Source organism: Lynx canadensis, chromosome A3 (genome assembly GCF_007474595.2).
Source record: "Lynx canadensis isolate LIC74 chromosome A3, mLynCan4.pri.v2, whole genome shotgun sequence".
In the NCBI taxonomy this organism is placed as follows: Eukaryota; Metazoa; Chordata; class Mammalia; order Carnivora; family Felidae; genus Lynx; species Lynx canadensis.
This window is the reverse complement of record NC_044305.1, coordinates 135,087,267-135,106,436: the sequence shown is the minus strand read 5'-3', so window position 1 is coordinate 135,106,436 and position 19,170 is coordinate 135,087,267. Positions and strand designations below refer to the sequence as shown.

The 19,170-nt window shown below is 54.3% G+C and overlaps 1 protein-coding gene across 6 annotated transcripts in view; it reads left to right on the top strand.

The window, feature by feature from the left end:
* The window catches only part of RNF144A (ring finger protein 144A), a 126,195-nt gene extending 107,239 nt beyond the window's left edge, over positions 1 to 18,956 (top strand). For all 6 annotated transcript variants that reach the window (XM_030311702.1, XM_030311701.1, XM_032592726.1 and 3 more), the window contains 2 exons: positions 731 to 820; positions 14,641 to 18,956. In XM_030311702.1, coding sequence (XP_030167562.1) covers positions 731 to 820; positions 14,641 to 14,772 — 222 coding nt within the window. In that variant the 3' untranslated portion in view covers positions 14,773 to 18,956. The remainder of the gene's footprint in view (positions 1 to 730; positions 821 to 14,640) is intronic.
* Positions 18,957 to 19,170: the final 214 nt, after the last annotated feature.

The following is a 19,170-nucleotide window of genomic DNA, read 5'->3' as shown; positions in this document are numbered from 1 at the left end:
GGGATTTGGGGGCCGAGCGCTGAGCCCCGAACATAGTTAGAGACTGTCCCCGGCTGAGGGTCCCCATCCCAAGAACCTGACAGCGATCAGACGGGAGGTGAGGGTGGGAGGTGAGAGCGCCCGGAGGGAGGCGGGAACAGGATGTTTCCGTGGGTCAGAACTCACTTCAGACATCTGGAGGAGTTGGAGGCGGCAGATGGTGCCCGAGCTGGTTGCTGCTGAGGAATGAGTAGGTTTTCATGGTCTGAGCTGAAAGGAAGCCGCACTTCCCAGGTGGGAAGCCCGGCACTAATGGAGGAGGATGAACCGGAGATCAAGAGAATCATCTAATCCGGGGGTAATCCTGCCGGGCGGGCGGCCGGAGGATGTAAAGGCAGCCGAGCTCTGGGGGCATCAAACACAGCCAGGCCCGGGAGTGGCTGGCGGAGTAGCTGGGGCCTCTGACCTACTTGTTCACAAGCCCCACTGCACTGAGAGCCTCTCCCCTGCAAAAGCCAGAGATCTGGGGCAGGGCTCCCTCTAGTGCCCGAGGCCACGTCCCCTTGGGGAGGCCACGGGGAGAGAATGGAGGAGGGAGGTCCCCAGGAGGCGGCCCGGTGCTGTGGGTGTGAGCCCTTCCTCTGTGCCCCCCACCCCCCACCCCTGTCCCCCACTTACTTTGGCCCAGGCAGGACTCATTCGCTGAACTTCGAGGAACCTGCCACCCACCCTGCTCTCTCTCCTCTTCCAGGATGACTTCCTCCTGATCCATTACGATAAAGGACCGTGCCGGAACAAGCTGGGCCATTCCAGGGCATCTGTGATCTGGCATCGGACACAGGTAGGAGGTGACTCACCTGGAACTTTGATCCCCGGAAGAGAGAGTGTGTGTGCGAGCCAGTTGGTTGGAGACGTGCTGTTTAGAAAAGTAGAGCCGGTAAAGGTGGGTCCTGCCCGAACTTTTCTTGCTCTGCGATTGTGCTTCTGGTAGCCCCGGCCCAAAGTTGTGGCAAACAGGCGTCGCGTTTGGCGCGTGGCGGTTCTTGGAACGTCAGACTGTAGGTTTCTTGCACCTTACTCGTGGCTTTGGCGGTGATCCATTCTGTCTTGCATGGCCCTTAATGAAGAGCTTTTTTTCTAGAAGCCTGGAGGTAAGCAAGTTAGTCACAGGAAAGAAAAGCAGAAAGAAAGGAAAAAGTCTCTACCTGGTAGTGTCTGAGCAGCAGCAGCCTGTGGGGGTTTACAGAGGGCCAGTGCGTTAATATTCGTTCATACTTTCAACATGCGTTTATTTCCTGCTGCGTGCCGGGCGCTATCCTAGGGTAGGGTATTCACTGGAAGAGTAAGATTCATCTGTCTTATTCACCGGAACACTTCCAGCGAGTAAGATAGATGTACTCCAGTGAATAAGATAGATGCGTGCCGTGTATAATACACCGGCAGGACATACGTGGTAGGAGTTCAACTGTGGAGGGGATGTGATGGGGACTGTGTGGTCGGGAAGGGCCATTCGGTGGTACCCATGGTGGAGTGCTGAGTGGTATTAACCCTAAAAATAAAACTTCCAGCTATTTTACCAACAAAAATGGGTTTAGTTGGGAATAGCCTGGAAATGCAGCTTGGGACATACAAGCTACAGCCAAATCACAGACCAGTCTGGAGAGCAAAGGGGAGGAACTCTCTTTCATAGAAGCAAGGGGGCGCTGGCAAGCCCCTCACACACATCAGAAGTCCTTTGGAATAAACCGGGGGGCTCCAAACGTAGTGGCTTCTCACTGCTGAGTTGTGAGCGGCTCATTGGCTGGGTTGTGGCAGGGGTGGTGGGGGAGGAAAGTGTCCTTCCTCCTTCTGGGGAAACAAAGTAGTAGCTAAAGTAGGATCCAAGTGCGAGGTCCCTGTTGGGTCTGCCCTTGAGGACAGTGGTGGCGTCTGAGCTCTACCTGCTGGCCTCCTGATGCCTTTTAAGTGAAGTTTCCTTTAGTGAATTTCACAGTGACGAAGAAGAGCTGGCTGTGGGAGAGGGGGACAGGGCGGAAGGGACAGTCCAGGCAGAGGAAGGACATTCCAGGCACAGGGGGCAGTTCAGGCGGAGGAGGGGCAGTCGGGGCAGAGGAGGGGACAGTCCAGGCAGAGAAGGGGTGGTCTAGACATAGGGGACAGTCCAGGCAGAGGGGAGACGGTCCAGGCAGAGGGGGAACCGTATGCGCAGGGGACAGTCCAGGCAGAGGGGAAGTCAGGCAGAGGAGGGGGACAGTCCAGGCAGAGAAGGGGTGGTGTAGACATAGGGGACAGTCCAGGCAGAGGAAGGACAGTCCAGGCACAGGGGGCAGTTCAGGCGGAGGAGGGGCAGTCGGGGCAGAGGAGGGGACAGTCCAGGCAGAGAAGGGGTTGGTCTAGACATAGGGGACAGTCCAGGCAGAGGGGAGACGGTCCAGGCAGAGGGGGAACGTATGCGCAGGGGACAGTCCAGGCAGAGGGAAAGTCAGGCAGAGGAGGGGGACAGTCAGGCAGGCAGAGGGGACAGGGAGGGTTGACTGGTAGGACCTTGGCGTGAAGGTCCGAGGAGACCGAGCAGGGTGAGGCAGAGGGTCAGAGATGCTGTCAGAGGATAGACCCCAGCGGCTCGAAGGGCCTCTGCCCACTCTCACGTTTCAGCGCCTGTGCGGCTGGCCGAGGTGGGTCCGCCGGCCCATCTCGGGTAGAGGAGCCGGTCTCGGGGCAGATGCCCTGTGAGTCACTCACTCGCCATCATTACAGCCCACGTGGCCGAGCCAACGAGGTGCATGCCGGAGGGGGCTGACTCAGGCCTTCCGGCAGGGGGGGCCGGTGGCAGAAAGTGTCGGGTTGCCAGCGGTGAGTTCTCTGTCGCAACCCTCAGATGTGCCTCGTGGAGAGCAGCAGCTGCGGGCAGTGTGTCAACACAGATCTGTGGCTGGGTTCCAGGACCGCGCCCTCTGAGAAGTGGGTGGAGGACTGAAGTGGTGGCGGTCGCACGGTTCTCTGGACACCAGACACCAGTGACCCGCGCACCCGCCTGGGTGGGTTGTCGGCGGTGCGCGCTGTGCAGCCCAGCAGAGCTGTTAGAGACTTGGCCCCGGGCCCGAGCTCCGACCAGGGTCTGGAGAGACAGGTGCGCGTCCTGCCTCCTGCCAGCACAGCCACCTTGGGGCTCAGCCCCGCCTGTGTGTGAGTTTGGCCGTCTGTGGTCATTCACGAGGAAGCGTCTGGAACAGCACGGCAGCAGAAGCGTGTGCCTGAGGGTCTGGAGCCATGTCAGGCACCAGGTGTCACGGGGCCACACCCCCTCTGAAACCTATAGGGGACCCCATCTTGCCCATTCTGGTGGGGGCCATCGGTCCGCACTGTTCCTCAGCTCACAGATGCTTCCCTCCAGTCCTGAGTGCTGGCCGGGCCGTCTGTCTGTGCAACTCTATCTGGGTCCCTGTTCCCCTTCAGTAAGGGCACCAGTCCCACCCTAAGAACCTCATTTTAACATGGTGACCTCTATAAAGATGCGATTCCCAAATCAGGCCACGTTCTGAAGTCCTGGGGTCAGGACTCCACATAACATATTTGGGGGGACAGGATTCTACCCATAACGATATCCGCACCCTCTCCCCCACGCAGGAAAGGGAACCATGGCGAGGCCACGTTCCTCCTTTGCTGTCCTCCTCCCGTGTCTGGTGGGGATGAACCGCACTGATTTGGGCTCCCTGCCTTGGCACAGCAGCCCCGTAAGGGGAGGCTGTCGTGTGCACCTGTGCGGGATCACTGGCAATCAGGGCAAAGGGAGGACTCAGGGATCATGTTCTGCTCCAGCCTTTCCCATGTAGGGAATGAGCCCCCAGCCGAGGGAATGTGACTTGCTCAAAGGTGGCTACCTATTGCTGTTGTGACAAGCCTCCCCAAATGCACTGGCTTCATATCCTCACGTTCGCCGTGTTCACCATCCGCAGTGTGAACAAGGGCCCACAGAAGGCTTGTCTCGGTCCCCGTTGGCATTAGCCGGGATAGAAGTTCCTTCAGTGTCCTTCAGTTCCTTCCGGGTAGTTGGACACAGCAGGGCCCTGGCTGGTGCTGGATCTGGAGCTCCTAACCGTGTCTGTCCACGTGGCCTGAACTTCTAACCACATGGCAGCTAGTGGCAAGCGTGAGCCCCAGGACAGAGCGAGGGCAAGATGGGAGCTGTGTCCCCCTTTCTCCTGGAGCCTGGGCAGTCACACCTTATCACGTGTGCCTGTTCATTCAGACGGAGAGAGTTACATGTCCCTGGGGGGTCCTGGGCAGCACCGAGATCCTGGTAACAGTCATTAACAGGACTAAAGAAATACACTTGAGAAAGAATCCAAGACACAAGGGTCCATACCCTGCGCTAGCCTGAAACCCCTTTCTACCAGCTCCTTTTTGGCTCCTGAGTGCCCGCTCCGAGCTAGGTCCCGAAGCCACTTGGGTGCCCCCGATCGCAGGAACTGAGCGGGAGAATTGAACAGAAGCATGCACTGTGTCGGGTCCCACGGAGACATCTTCTCTGTGGTGCGAGAAGCTCCCGGAACGGATAAGGTCATAGCTACAGAAGTAGAGGGTGTCCAAAGGTTAGTGTTAGATTTGGGGGAAAACGGTTTATTAAAACACCTTGCGAAACCAGTGTCAAAACGAAGAAAAGGTAAATCACAAAACACGCAAAGTAGGGGAAGTGGGAGGGGGTGGGGCCACGGTCTGTGGGCTGGACTCACCGAGGGGCACTGTGGGAAGGGGTGGAGCCGAGGCCTGTGGGCTGGACTCACCGAGGGGCATTGTGGGAAGGGGTGGAGCCGAGGCCTGTGGGCTGGACTCACCGAGGGGCACTGTGGGAAGGGGTGGAGCCGAGGCCTGTGGGCTGGACTCACCGAGGGGCACTGTGGGAAGGGGTGGAGCCCGAGGCCTGTGGGCTGGACTCACCCGAGGGGCACTGTGGAAGGGGTGGAGCCGAGGCCTGTGGGCTGGACTCATCGAGGGGCACTGTGGGAAGGGGTGGAGCCGAGGCCTGTGGGCTGGGACTCACCGAGGGGCACTGTGGGAAGTGGGGAGGGGTGGAGCCAAGGCCTGTGGGTAGGACTCACCGAGGGGCACTGTGGGAAGGGGTGGAGCCAAGGCCTGTGGGCTGGGACTCACCGAGGGGCACTGTGGGAAGTGGGAGGGGTGCAGCCAAGGCCTGTGGGTAGGACTCACCGAGGGGCACTGTGGGAAGGGGTGGAGCCAAGGCCTGTGGGCTGGACTCACCGAGGGGCACGGTGGGAAGGGGTGGAGCCAAGGCCTGTGGGCTGGACTCTCACCGAGGGGGCACTGTGGGAAGTGGGAAGGGGTGGAGCCAAGGCCTGTGGGTAGGACTCACCGAGGGGCACTGTGGGATGGGGTGGAGCCAAGGCCTGTGGGCTGGACTCACCGAGGGGCACTGTGGGAAGGGGTGGAGCCAAGGCCTGTGGGCTGGACTCACCGAGGGGCACTGTGGGAAGTGGGAAGGGGTGGAGCCAAGGCCTGTGGGCTGGACGCACCCAGGGAGTCTGGCGTGGAGGCTAGAGCCACCCGGGAGAGATGTTCGTGTGCAGAGGACGCCCCAGCTGTTCCTGAGCCTTCGGTGTTGACAGTGAGGACCACCGCCAGCACAAGGTAGAGACCACCCACCGCCGGAGGCTCTTGGGCGTTCGTGGCTCCTTCTAAGGGTGAAGCATCGGGTGGAAGCTTAGTCCTCATTTCGGTGTGCGTCTCCCGCCCTTTGAGCCGCTGGGGCCGTGGGTCCCCTTCCCCCTTCACACAGGCTCCTGCTTGGGGCCCACTTCCCCGCAGGCTTCTTACTGATCCCGGTGCGGGGGGAGCCTCACTTTGTGTTAGTGCAAAGCTTCTTGAGCAGAAATGGGTTTTCCTGTCCCCCTTCAGCTCATCTCTGAAATGTCCGGGAAGTGTTGGTGAGGCGCCTGGGGTGGTGGTTGATCGATGCCTGGACACCCCCAGAACGGCAGGTGGGACCCTGTTTCCAGGGCCTGGCGACGCCATCTGCTCTCCACTCACTGGCCTGCGGGACCGCGGTCCTGCCAAACCCCGGTGTCCTCCTGATCTCCCCGGCTCTCTCTTTCCTCTGCTTGTCCCAGTCTGGCTCATGGAGATTCTACTCCCTTTGTCTATAGCCAAGGTCAGGGTCACGTCCTCCGTGACCCCCCCCCCCCGCCCGCAACTGTTACCAGAGCCCCCCTCCCTCACCCCGGGCGAACATTTGTTTCAACACCATCACTTATGGCGACCCCTCTTGTTTTCCCCTCTCGAGCGTGTGGCTTAACTCTTAAGAGAGATAGACTGTCCTCCATAGTTGGGACTTGTTTTGCTCATCTTTGTGGCCCTACGCCCCAGCTCCATGCCTGAGCCAGAAGATGCTCCAGAAATCAACCTGGTTGAAAGTTGTGGTCCATTGATTGGCTTTCTTGTGACTAGTTCACGGCTTTCCTACTCAAAGCCAGCCGTCTTTGGAGGGACCTTTGTCCTTGTTCACTCAGCTACTTTTCCCTTTGGGTGGGACAGGAAGCAGAGGGGCCTGTCCGGCTGGCCCATTTTCTCCAGGAATCCTGCAGGAGCTGCTGGTGTCCTGGTGGGGGCCTGATGGCGGCTGGGGACTGTTCAGGAGAAATAGCACTTGGCTGTCGTTGGGAGGCGCTGTGACTTGTTCCCTGTCTGGGGGAAAACAAAAAGGCTCCTGTTAAGAAAAGTGGCCTCTGGACCTGGAGCAGGTGTGTTTGGAAGGAGCAGGGGCAGGAGTGTTGGTGTGACAGAGTGACAGGTGAAGGGGGCAGCACTTGAGAGGACACCCACCCTGCCTGGAAACCCCCAGCTTCGCCTGGGCTCATCTTTGTCCGCCTGTTAGATCACCTCCAGGGGCCCGCCTGGTCCTCTGGCTTCTTCCATCTCTCCTGCCACCTTGTCTGTCTTCTGTCTATGCAGGGCTGACCTATGTGGCCTCCTGCAGCACTTTGAGGGAAGCCCAGCAGACAATGATCAAGCATGTTTCAGGAGCTCATAGGACTGCAAGGCGGAGGGAGATGTGAGAAGCACAGAAGTATTTCTCGTTGATTATTTAGGCTGGAAGATTTGAGGAAAACTATGGAAGCGGGGCAAAGAATTCTAACCATAAAGTTTCTGAAATGGGAGGCTGCAGAAAAGACTTGTGGCGTGTGGGGCCATGAAACAGGGGCCCAGAATGTGACCCTGGGGACAGGATGGGGGTGCCTGGAGGTTCAGTGCAGCGGATGGGAAGCTGGGGCAGAGTATGTTGAGCCTGGAGAAGACCCCCAGTGTCATGCTTTGACTTAAAAACTGTGGCACTAGGGAGCCACAGCAGGCTTAAGAGCAGCAGAGTAGAATGCACAGATGGGATACAACCTGAAGACTTCTCATCCTGGCATTCCTGGTCCCTCAGGACCAGGGTCTTACTCCCCCACCTGCTCCTGTCCCCCGCCATCACATACCCAGGCCGTAGCGCATTCAACAATGGCTTTGGAGTTTTAACTTGACTGAGACCTGTAGGTAGAAACACACAGCCCCTTCAACCCGTCAAGTACTTGCACACACCCACATGTATCCTACCTGCTCGATGTGCTGTTTACTAAAGTTCTGGTCTTGACCCCCAGACTGCTTCACCATCCCCCAGACGGGTCAGGTGCTGCCCTGAGGCACACAGATGTCGCTTGGAGCTTCTGCCCGGGGTTGGCTTCCTCAGCTTTCCTCAGGGAAGTGCCTCTCTGTCGGCCGCTCGGGGCCTCGCCGACACAGACCTCCGCAGTACTGCAAACACGGCCCTGAAGGCAGTGCCCTGTGACTCCTGTGTGTAGGGGCTGTGGTTGAAAGCCCAGTGTCATCTCTTGCTGGACAAGGTTCCTGCTCCTTCGCGTTTCCTGCCTTTCGATAGTTCGGTAAAATTATTTAAGAGATCGTTTGTGAGAATTGTGGTGCTTCCTTGTGACGATTGCAGGCTGCCCTCGATATTGTGGTGGGAGTAAAAACATTAGATGCCAGACACGTTTTACCTAGTGTTCTGCCAGATGAATGGAAAAATGCATCTTTGTCGCGTAGAGGATTTATACAATTCCGTTTTGTCCCGAGCGATGTCCTTGTTTTGATTTCGTTCGGCAGGCTCTCCTTGCGGAAGGGCACCTTTGCAAACAGGAAGGAGGAGCGGGTGTGTCGGCTGTGGCTGCAGGGGTGGAGACGTGGCCCGCTCCTTACTAAGCTGCGGAGGCCTGGGGTGAGCAGCCGGGGTGGACAGCTGTGCTCTGCCCTCGGCCCCGCGCGTCACTTTACACAGGGTTGCTGTGAACCGCGGTGCCTTTGCTATTGCTGGCCCCGAACTCGGCCATCGTGTGCCTTTCCTCTGCACGACATAAGTCTACTTCCTTGGACGCCAGCACCTGACGGGGGAGGAGGGCCCTCTCCACACGGGCTCCTCCTTCCCCTCTGAGCAGGAAGCGTCACCGTCTTCGTGCTCAGGGACACCTCACAGTGAAGGAGAGCTCACTTTTACTTACTTATTAATTTATTTTTAAATGTTTATTTTTGAGAGAGAGAGAGAACGATCAGGGGAGGGGCAGAGAGAGAGGGCAAGGACCCCAAGCAGCCTCCAGGCTCCGAGCCGTCAGCCCAGAGCCTGCCGCGGGCCTTGAACCCACGAACCGTGAGATCATGAGCTGAGTCACAGTTGGATGCTCAACCCGCCGAGCCACCCGGACGCCCCGGGAGAGCTCACTTTTAGCCACAGGATGGCGTTTAATAGCCAGCTGATGGCCGGTCTCTGCGTTCATGTGTGTGCGTGGAGGCGTGCTGCTGACGCCCTCTGAGTCCAGGCTGACGGGTGGGAGTCCTGTTCCACAGACACCCCTGTCCTGGGAGCCTCATGCAGGGCCCTGTCCTACCAGTACTTTTCCCAGAGCTCAGTGAGAGAGACACGCACTGTCTCCTGTACTTACTCAGGATGCCCGCCCTTCTGTCTTAAACAAATTTCGAGACCGTTCAAATCGCTTTTGGCCACAGATTTTGCACTGTGAAATGAGAGCACTGGGCTGGACTGTAATCTAGGCCCGAAATGACTTCCTCATCCTGTTTTGTAGGGAGGTGGGACCAGCCCTTGTGACAACAAGGAGCCCTCCTGGTGTCCTCCCTGCCCCTCCTATGACCACGTGCCCTGCCTGTGTCGCAGCCCCATTGACCTCCCAGCAGAGGCATCTCATGCCGCTCGCTGTCCCCACGTGGGTGCCTGGTGGACATTTCGGACAGGACGTGTATGGGCAGAACTGAGGTTTTCCCTCCAAGCCCCCTCCATTGTGGGAAGTGCTCTGCTGGCCTCCATGGCCCTCAGACGAAAGGCCCCAGTGACCTGGACCCCCACTTCCTCAGGGCTTGCTTGCTCCCCTCCAGCCAGTGTTTCTATTCTGCTCCCTGAACCCCACTCCCAGGTCCCTCCCTGTCTGCTTTCCCCGGCGGCACCCCTGCCCTGTGCTCGTGGAAATGTGTCTGTTCACCCGGCTGTGGCCGGCCCTCCCCCGTGGAACACACTGTCTGGGTCCCCGGAGCCCACGGGGCAGAGGTGGAACGTGGGTGTACCCGGAACCCTCCGGAGCCAGGAGATGAAGAGAGGGAATCGAGGAGACGTCTGTCTAGAGGATGCAGGCAGCCCTTTGGGGGCCACCCCGAGCCCGTGCCGAGGGATCTGAGTCTCCTGTGCCCCTCCCAGCCTTCAGACCTGGAGGGAGGTGGGAGAATCAGTGCATCTGTCCCCTGCCACCTGCTTCTGCCCCCACTCCTCCCCGCCCTCCTCCCTCTCCACTCGGGGGCTCCCGACACTGAGTTCTTCTGATTCTCCTACAATCCTGTGCTCACTTCAGCACATAGACTAAAATCCCAGTCCTGATGCTCTCCCTTGTCAAGGGCTGGGGTAGGCGCCCCCAGAATTCCCGTGTTGCAGTGTAAGCCCAGGTGTCTCAGAACATGACTGTATCCGGAGATGGACCCTCAGAGAGCCGATGAAGTTACAGTGGGGCTGTTGGGTGGGCCCCAATCCAGTATGACTGGTGTCCCTATAAGAAGAGATGGGGACAGACCAGCACAGAGGGACGGCCGTCTGTGAGCCCAGAGAGAGGCCTCGGGAGAAACCAGCCCTGCCCACACCTGGGTCTCAGGCTTCTTGCCCCCGAGGACTGTGGAAGAAAGACAGATGTCCAGTGTTTGGGACCCTCTGTGGTGTGTGGTTATGGTGGCCTTTGAGATGGCCTTCTCTTCTGCACACAGGTGGTGGGATGGCTTCATTCCCTTGCTCACTGTGCTCCGTCCCTGGGAGACAGTCACTCGTTTGAACATCTCGGTGCTAATGGTCCTGAAATCTGCTGGCTTCTCCCCAGAGCCCAAGATTCACGTCCCCACTGCCTCCTCCATATCTCCATTGGGTGCCCGCGGGTCTCCCAGACTCGGAACGTCCATATGGAGCTCACTGTTCTTCTCGTTACCAAGACGGCACGTCCATCCCCCTCAAGCCAAAACTGAGTGCACGGTTCTTGGAGGCCTTCAGGTCTTGCTGATTTTGCTTTCTGAACACCCTCTGCGTCTGTGCCTCTTCTGGTCACTGTCCCCTCCCTCCACCTGCCCGGCCTGCTGTGAGTCCTGTAGGCTCCTAGCCCCATCTTCCCTACTGTGGACCCGTCCTCCACAAAGCCCCTGGAACTTACCCCCTTGGTTTCTCAACGAGATGATGCTCAACTTGCGAGCAGGGATCCTGAGCTCTCCGTTCTGGCCTTGCCGGACCCCGCCCGGACGTCCTGCCGCACACGTCTGTGTTTCTGTTTCCTGTACCGTCCTACAGCCGGCCTGAAATTCTCTCTTCCTGATGCCTCAGCCCGTGCACACCTGGCTCACACCTGCTGGCCCTGCCACGTCCCTAAGGAGCCACCCTGAACTCCCAGCACCTGTTTTCTGAGTCTCAAATCTGTTTCTGCCCAGAACTCTTCAGCCCTTTGTCACTGCTTGCGGCTGCCTGCCTCCTGCTGGCCCCCCCACCCCCGTCTTTCAGAGAACAAATCGCCCTGCACCGCACAGTTCAGAACAACAGATATTCATTAAGCGGAGAAAAGAGGAGCTGTTACGAAGGGTGGGCAGGAGAGAGCGGAGCTGTCACCTAGCGCCTGGCTAGACTCCACACAGCCCCCACGCTTACCTTGTGGCTTCCCCTGCCTCAAGGGCACGCCTCCACCCGCTGATAGTCATTTAACAGCAGCCTACCTGGCAGGGGTGTTTGCTTCCTGCGGTGTAAACACTCCCATCCTGGCTATTTCAAGTGCTGCCCCGTGATGGCACTGAAGGGAGAATTGGGAGGAGACCCGTGAGCGACCACAGCCCTCGGTCCCTTATTCCTGTCATTGTCCCAGCTCTCCCACATCTGGCGTGTGGTGTGCTGGGTGCGCCTCGATGTCGTGTTCAAATGCCAAGTGTCAGAGAATTAAAGGGGTTCCATACATTCACCTTATTGCATCTTTGATTTTGGCGTATAGTTCCTAAGTGCTGGAATGTGGTTTTAGAACTCTCTGGAGGAGAGGATTCAAAACGTACCAGTTTCTGTTCATCTGGGTCAGTCTCCTAAATGTCTGTTGCATGTTTGTTACAGGAGATGCACTGGTCTGTGCACAGAGGCTTATACGGTCACAGAACCTATGTTATACTCTGAAGATACAGTCTGAATTTGAGAAGCCATACTTTAAAAATTTTTTTTAATTTTCTTTAACGTTTTTTATTTTTCAGAGACAGGGAATGGATGGGGGAGGTGCAGAGAGGGAATCCAAAGCAGGCTCCAGGCTCTGAACTGTCAGCACAGAGCCTGACGTGGGGCTCGAACTCATAAACTGTGAGATCACGTCCTGAGCCGAAGTCGGATGCTCGACTGACTGAGCCACCCAGGCACCCCTAAAAAAATTTGAAAAAAATTTTTTTTAATGTTTAGTTTTAAAGAGGGAGAGACAGAGTGCAAAGAGGGGAGGAGCAGAGAGAGGGAGACACAGAATCTGAAGCAGGCTCCAGGCTCTGAGCTGTCAGCACAGAGCCCAACGTGGGGCTTGAATCCATAGACCATGAGATCATGACCTGAGCTGAAGTTGGCGCTAACCGACTGAACCACCCAGGCGCCCCTAAAAAATTTTTTTAATGTTTATTTAAAAAAAATTTTTTTTAACGTTTTATTTTTTTGAGACAGAGAGAGACAGAGCATGAACTGGGGAGGGTCAGAGAGAGGGAGACACAGAATCTGAAACAGGCTCCGGGCTCTGAGCTGTCAGCACAGAGCCTGACGCGGGGCTTGAACTCACGGACCGCGAGATCATGACCTGAGCCGAAGTCGGCCGCTTAACCGACTGAGTAATGTTTACTTATTTTCGAGAGAGACAGCATGAGCAGGGGAGAGGTAGAGAGAGAGGGAGGACACAGAATCCGAAGCAGGCTCCAGGCTCTGAGCTGTCAGCACAGAGCCATATGTGGGTCTCGAACTCACTAACTGTGAGATCGTGACCTGAGTCAAAGTCGGATGCTCAACTGACAGAGCCACCCAGGTGGCCCGAGAAGCTGTACCTCTAAGTCTCAGAGTTTGCCAGGATGAACAACATTCTGCTGTGAGTCCCTCCAGAGCCTGGAACTGTTTACTCATCTGTATCACCTGTAGTATACAATCTAGTGCCTCTCACGTTATAACATGCTCACTGACTACTTCTGTTTTGTGATATTTGCATCCTGTCTGATTCGTTACTGGTAGCTGGTTTCCTTCTGGCAGTATCTGCATCGCAGGAGACTGGGTGGCTAACCTTGCTTACTACATGGCATGCGAAGCAAGAGGCAGGATAAACGGGGTAGAAACTAGGATGTGTTATTGGCCAGGAAGGTGCATTTGGTCAAGGATTTTGATATGTTTCCGATCGCAGAGTGTCCCTTCTTTGGGATGGACAGTACGTTCCAGGTAGTGGAGATGGCTCCAGGGCCTTCCAAGTAACAGCTTTCGGGTGTTTTCATATTTTCTAAAATATCAGCATGCATGTGATTTTAACAAAGCCGATCTGATTTCAATCATCTATATTCCCATCGCATCTATGTTCAGACAATGGACTTCCCAACTGGGCAAAAGCATACTAGCTTACCTAGCATTTGTTGCTATTGTTATAAATGCAATGTGCGATGCCAGTGTGACGGTTTTCAGGCATGAAATCAAAACGGAAAATGGGGTTCCTTTCTTTGAGTGCTTATAGCCTAGGGTATCCTTCTTTCAGAGCTTATAAATGACCTTTAGATTTCTTTTTATCTCACGTTATTTTGTATTGAGAAAATGAGGCGCAGAGAGGAGGGAAACACGGAAAGGTCAGCAGCATTACAGAGTGCCCGGACTGGTCATGTTTATCATTGTGAACACTAGGTGGCATTGTGACTCTGTCATCAGGTTTCAGTGTCTGCATTGTCCTCTGCTTGGGGGGGGGTGGGGGGGGGGGGGGCGAATGTTGGGCTGTCAAAATAGGAACACCCTGCTTTCCTGACCAACCGCACTGTCTGACTTAGATGACAACGTGTCTACATTTGAGGCTTATTCCTCTTGGCACCTGCTCATACTGAGGCATAAGCATGTGTTATAAAACAAAGTCAGAACCTGTAAACAGTCAGTTTTAAAAGCAGTGCTGGGTTTAAACTCTGGGAGTGACACAGGTCTGGTTCCTTTTCTCGAGTTCTCCCGTCTTATCCTAGTCTTTCCTGTACGCTAACCACCTCCTTATCTTTGTATCTCAGGCATGTCCCCCACTGGCAGCCTTCCTTCCCTTAGCAAATGCAGTGTCTGACCCTTGGACTCCCTTTATGCCTGGAGCCTGATGGCAGTTTCTGTAAATGTATTGTTGTCAGTTGGTGAATCTCAGTCTCTCTTTCACACTGAATGGTGCTCCTCAAGGGCCATGATCTGATGTGTCTCTGTATTTGTAAGACCTCATACAGGTCTGGCTCAGGGGATACTTGTTTGTTAACTGGGTGTATCAATGGATGGTAGTTTGGGTCCTTAGGTGGACGGAGGTGGAAAGGAAAGGGAAGAAGAAAAGAAATGAAAGGGCAGGGATGTGAGAGGAAGCAAGTACTGATGGATAGGTGGACAAATGGATGCATGGATGGATGAGTAGATGGATGAAGGATAGAATGATAGGTGGATGGGGGATAGGATGGGTGATGGGTGATCGTTTGATATATGTAGGTATGGATGGATGGCTGAGTGGATAAATGGGTTGGGTGGATGTAAATGGATGACGGATGGGTAGATGGTGGGTGGATGATGGGTGGATGGGGGGATAGGATGGGGATGGGTGATCGTTTGCTGGATGGATGGCTGAGTGGAAAGATGGGTTGGGTGGATGGATGAATGGATGGGTGGGTAGATGAGTAGTAGATGCAGGATGGGTGGATGGATGGGTGGATGGATGGGTGATGGATGAATGGCTAGATGGTAGATGGGTGGCTGGGTAGATGCATAAATGAATGACAGATGAGTAGATGATGGGAGGATGGATGGTTGTGTGGTTTATATTTCAGTCGTGGAACCTACAGACTAGCCACCTTACCCTCTGCTCCTATGTTTCCTTCCTGCAGGTCGTGGGCATTTTTGCTGGATTTGGGCTCCTGCTGTTGGTGGCCTCGCCTTTCCTGCTCTTGGCCACTCCGTTTGTACTTTGCTGCAAGTGCAAGTGCAGTAAAGGTGACGATGACCCATTACCCACCTAGAGGAAGGCGCGATGCTGGAACGAGACCCCTGCCTCCGGGAAGCGTGGCCCGCCCCCACCCCACCCCGCCGCCCCCCTCACTAAACATCTCTCTTGCCTTATGTGCCCCATAGAGCTTCACAGTGTCACGCTGGATGCCGTGATTTCAGGGACTGATGTCAGAGCGCTTGCCGAGGCCCCGGGTGCAGTCACCTGGGCATGGGGAAGGCAGGCTGCAGTGGGTAGGGTGCGTCCCCACACAATCGATCTCTGCCGACTTGACAAGGGAGGCGCTGTGCAAGGCCCCCGGGCAGTTTTCTCTCCAGTGGCGATAGACTAGGAGTGTCTGGTGGCTGCTTCAGAGACCTTCTTGTGCAAAATGCTGTCCGTCTCCTCCTTGGCGTCCTGATGGTGCCATGTTTTTGAGAGAAGGAGTCTTTTAAGGATTACAACTCACTTCAGGCAGAATCCAATAATTCTGACTTGAGAAAAGCACTCTGTTTATGACAACTGTTTTTATTACTAATGGCATTTAGTAAAATCCTTTTTAGAAGGTGTCTTTTTGTTTTTCCAACTGAGTAGTGAAAAATCAACAAGGTGCATCTAAACCATCCTATGCCTTTCTTGAAATGTGCATTTTAAGAAGTTACTGTTCAAATGACTTTTCTGGCTCGGCCACTTTTCAGGAGATTTAGAAAGCCTTATGCGCTCTTTGTGTTTTTCTTGAAACCTGTGACGACGTTTTGAACACCGTAAGCGGTGTGCTGTTAGAAACGCGCTTTCTATATTGTTGCGTTTCTTTGACGATACTGACGTGTTTAAAGGAGTATCTTCATCACTAGATTTTCCTTTTGTTTTTTCTCTCTTTGGTGATTCAGCTCAGCTCATGGGGCTTATCTCTTCTCGTCCAGGTATGAGCAGATATTTTGTAATGTCTTTGGAAACCAAATGTTTGACTCGGGAATGGCTCTGCGGAGAATCGGTATGTTTTGGCTGCTTGCCCCAGCCTCCTCGCGCAGACAGTGAGGAGCGAATAGTGCTATTGATCCTCTTAGGCAGGGCTTCCTGGCAGGACTGGAGCACGCCCCTGGGGCCTGGGGGACAAGCTTCCTGATTTTCAGTTGTTTAAATGACTTAAGTTATTTTGGAGAAATCCTGTTACCTTACAGAGTTCCGAGTCCCATTGCTAACCATTTTGCCCCGCTGAAAACACCTTCCCTTTCACTTAGGGGGTTGTACCACTCGGTCTCTCCTAGGCCGTGTGTGACTGTTACCATGGCAGCAGAACGCGCGGATGACTAAGACACACGTTGCTCCACCCGCTGAGTTTAAAACGCAGAGAACGCGTCTTTACAGAGAGTTGGCTCTCCTATGGCCTTTGAGGCCACCTGTGCTTTTAAGGAGCAAACCGATTACATTGAACTTGGGGGCCTCTGAAATAACAGAAAGGCAATTGTTGTCGATTTATTATCGCGGAACTTTTTAAAACTTATTACACATTCCACAAAGGAGTGAAATGGAAAATCTGACGTGTTTGCTTATTGTGAGCACATTTGTAAAATGTGGCGGGTTTTTTGTGTGTTTGATTCTACCTTTCTGCGTTGGCCTCGGGTCCTGCTTTCCTTCCCCGTGTAGACACTTCTTTGTTTCTTAACATTTGCTAGGTTAGAAGGAACAGCGTCACCTCACTCTTCACCTGTAGTATTTATTATCTTTATGAAACTGAAGCCATTAGGAAGCTAGTCTGTGTCAAAATCATATTCAGAACATTCTCCTTATGACCACAGCTGAATTCTTACTCAGTAACAAAATAAAAACATGCCTGAGACTGTCTTTTCAGTGGAGCCTGGGCAGTGAGTCTCTGTAGCTGGAATTGTTGCGACAGGGCCTTGTGGTAGGTGGCTTTCTGGAGAGGTGACACTCAGAGTGAGTCCTGAGGCTCGAGTCAGTGGCCCAGGCTGGGATCAGTGAATGCACTTGTCTAGTGGCACCCTTTAAAATGCCTGTCAGAGGCGGCCGGCTTGCGGCCCTGTTTCCATTTTGATCCAGGAGGGGGCAGGCCTCACCCCATCCCTGTCCTGTTGCATACCGCACAAGTCCCCGCGGTCGTTCCCCTCTCCTCCGAGGTAGAACGGGAGCCTTTGGAAAGGATGCATTCCCTGGGCTAGAGCTCAGGTCTCTATTCCTAGCGGGTTGGGCTGTTCGTCTGTCCGGAGAAATCTGTAAGCAGGCCCTGCCCATTCATAGCCCCCACCAGCCTGTGCCTTCACCCCCTGACACGTTTCACAAGCACGTGGTTCACCCAGGTAGGGACCATGAAGATTCTCGGGCCAGCCGCAGCCACACTGGCACCTGCTTGCTCCCGAGTTTTTGCACCAAGCATGCCTCAATTTGATTTTGTAGTTATACAGCTAAAATCGTCTGTTCCTTGGGAAGATACCAGCAGGATTACAATGGGATCCTTACATAAACTTGCAATTTCCTCCGTGTGACGCTTTTATTTCAGTAGGGAACGCCAACCCCATTGTTCATGGGGGTGCAGTACTAACCATGCCTGATGTAAAATGTAAACGGAACCTGGGAAGATGGCCCACGTCTTGGATTTTAACCTTGCCCTCACTCCCTGGTGAAACCTGGGGAGTTCTGCACTTGGTGGTGGGCTGTTACATGGCATAGCTTGTCTTAACTGAAGATGACATTCCCTTTCACGGATGGTCTTCATGCCGACGTTCTGGAAGCACATGTATGTTTACCCCTTTCGAGGCCCTTGAAATCCTGGCGAGGAGGGAAGAAGGTCCTCAGGTCATGGCTGACTCAACCGGTGTCCAGTTGGGGTGGCCCTGGAGGGTGCGGGTGACCTGTGGGTCATCCGAGTCCCTCTGACCCCGTTGGGTGGTTTTGCGGGACAGGCCTAGTCTGTCAGTCTGGCTGTCATGTCCCCTGCAGCCTGGCCTTCGAGCTTTGCAGCGGTCACAAGAGGCCGGCGCCCTCCGAGGAGGAGTCACTGTAGATGTTCGCGTAGCAGAGATCAACTCAGGACCTGAGCATAATCAGATCCTTGGAAAGCATGACCGGCTGTCCATATCAGTTCTTCCTCACCCCGTGGGAGTGGCCGTAGCCCGGGGAACTGACCTCCACCACCGCTCACACCTTTTGCAAAGGGGAGCAAGTTCTCTTTATGGAATAGTATTCCATAAAAACCAGTGTGTGTGGGACCAGGCCGGTTCCTTTTTAGAGTCCAGGGCCCGTGGGGAAAGGGATCCTCAGAGATCTAAAAATTACTCCAGATGAGTCTATCTTTTTCATCTATCTTGCTTGCAAAGTTTAAAGTTATTTAAGAAATTGGGAGAAGACATTTTCCCTTGATAGTCTTTAAAAATTAGGAGATTGGAAAGAACCAGGGTGGGCTTTTTGTATATTTCTCAGATTCTCATTTATTAATAAGTCTCCATATATATATATGTGTGTGTGTGTGTGTATATATACATATATATATGACACTGAAATCATCAAGGGAAAATATTTGCATGTCTAAAGCTTCGTGAAGGTCTCTTTAAAAAATACCAAAGCTGTTTATTCTTTATAGTTAACCCAAGCCCTTAGGAAGATACACAAAATGAAGAGGTGATGACTGGTATTGCCCAAAATGCCACATGGAACGAAGGGCCTGCGCCCAAATATAGTTGCTAATGCGTCAGTAGTAGGGGAGCATGCTGTTTTGGTTGATAGAGCCCCACGGGCGCCCTTCTTCCTCGGCTGGTATAATCTCGTCTTCCACACTCCTGGGAGCCTTGGTTGGGGGTAAGTACCAGCCACATGCCTGACCTTTCCTTCATTCTTTGCTCATTTTGCCACGGGTGTATTTTTATCTTGTATAAAAATATGCACGAATGGGTCATGCACACGTAGACGGTATGTATTGGCAACGGTGGTAAAAAACAAAAGTTCGGTTCTCGTTTTTGACATGTCAGTCCATCTTGTGCCACTAACACTGTGATGTATAAAAGAGCTGTTTGAATGCCTTTTAATGTTGTGTTTTGTACTTTGGAATCACATGGAAAAGCTTGATTTGTAATTTCAATACATATTTTAAATGTATTGTGTCTTACATAGTTTGTCTCCCGCCCCCCCCCCCCCACTTTAGAAAAGGGATTTTTCTTTTTAAAGAGATTTTGGCTGGAATACAGGTTACTTTTGTAAATCTGGTCTGGCTCCATCTTTGTCCCCTCTTCGTTGACTCCTGGCCCCAGAGGTTGAAAACACGACGATTGGAGGCGGGAGTGAGGGCGGGTTGGGGGGGGGGGGGGCTCCCGTCACGGGCAGAACCGCTTTCCTCTTCTGAGGTTTTCTCCGTTGGGAGTGTTCACAGCTCCTGGTGCCAAACTGATCTGAGTTGCCGGGTCGCTGGGTAAGCGGCCAC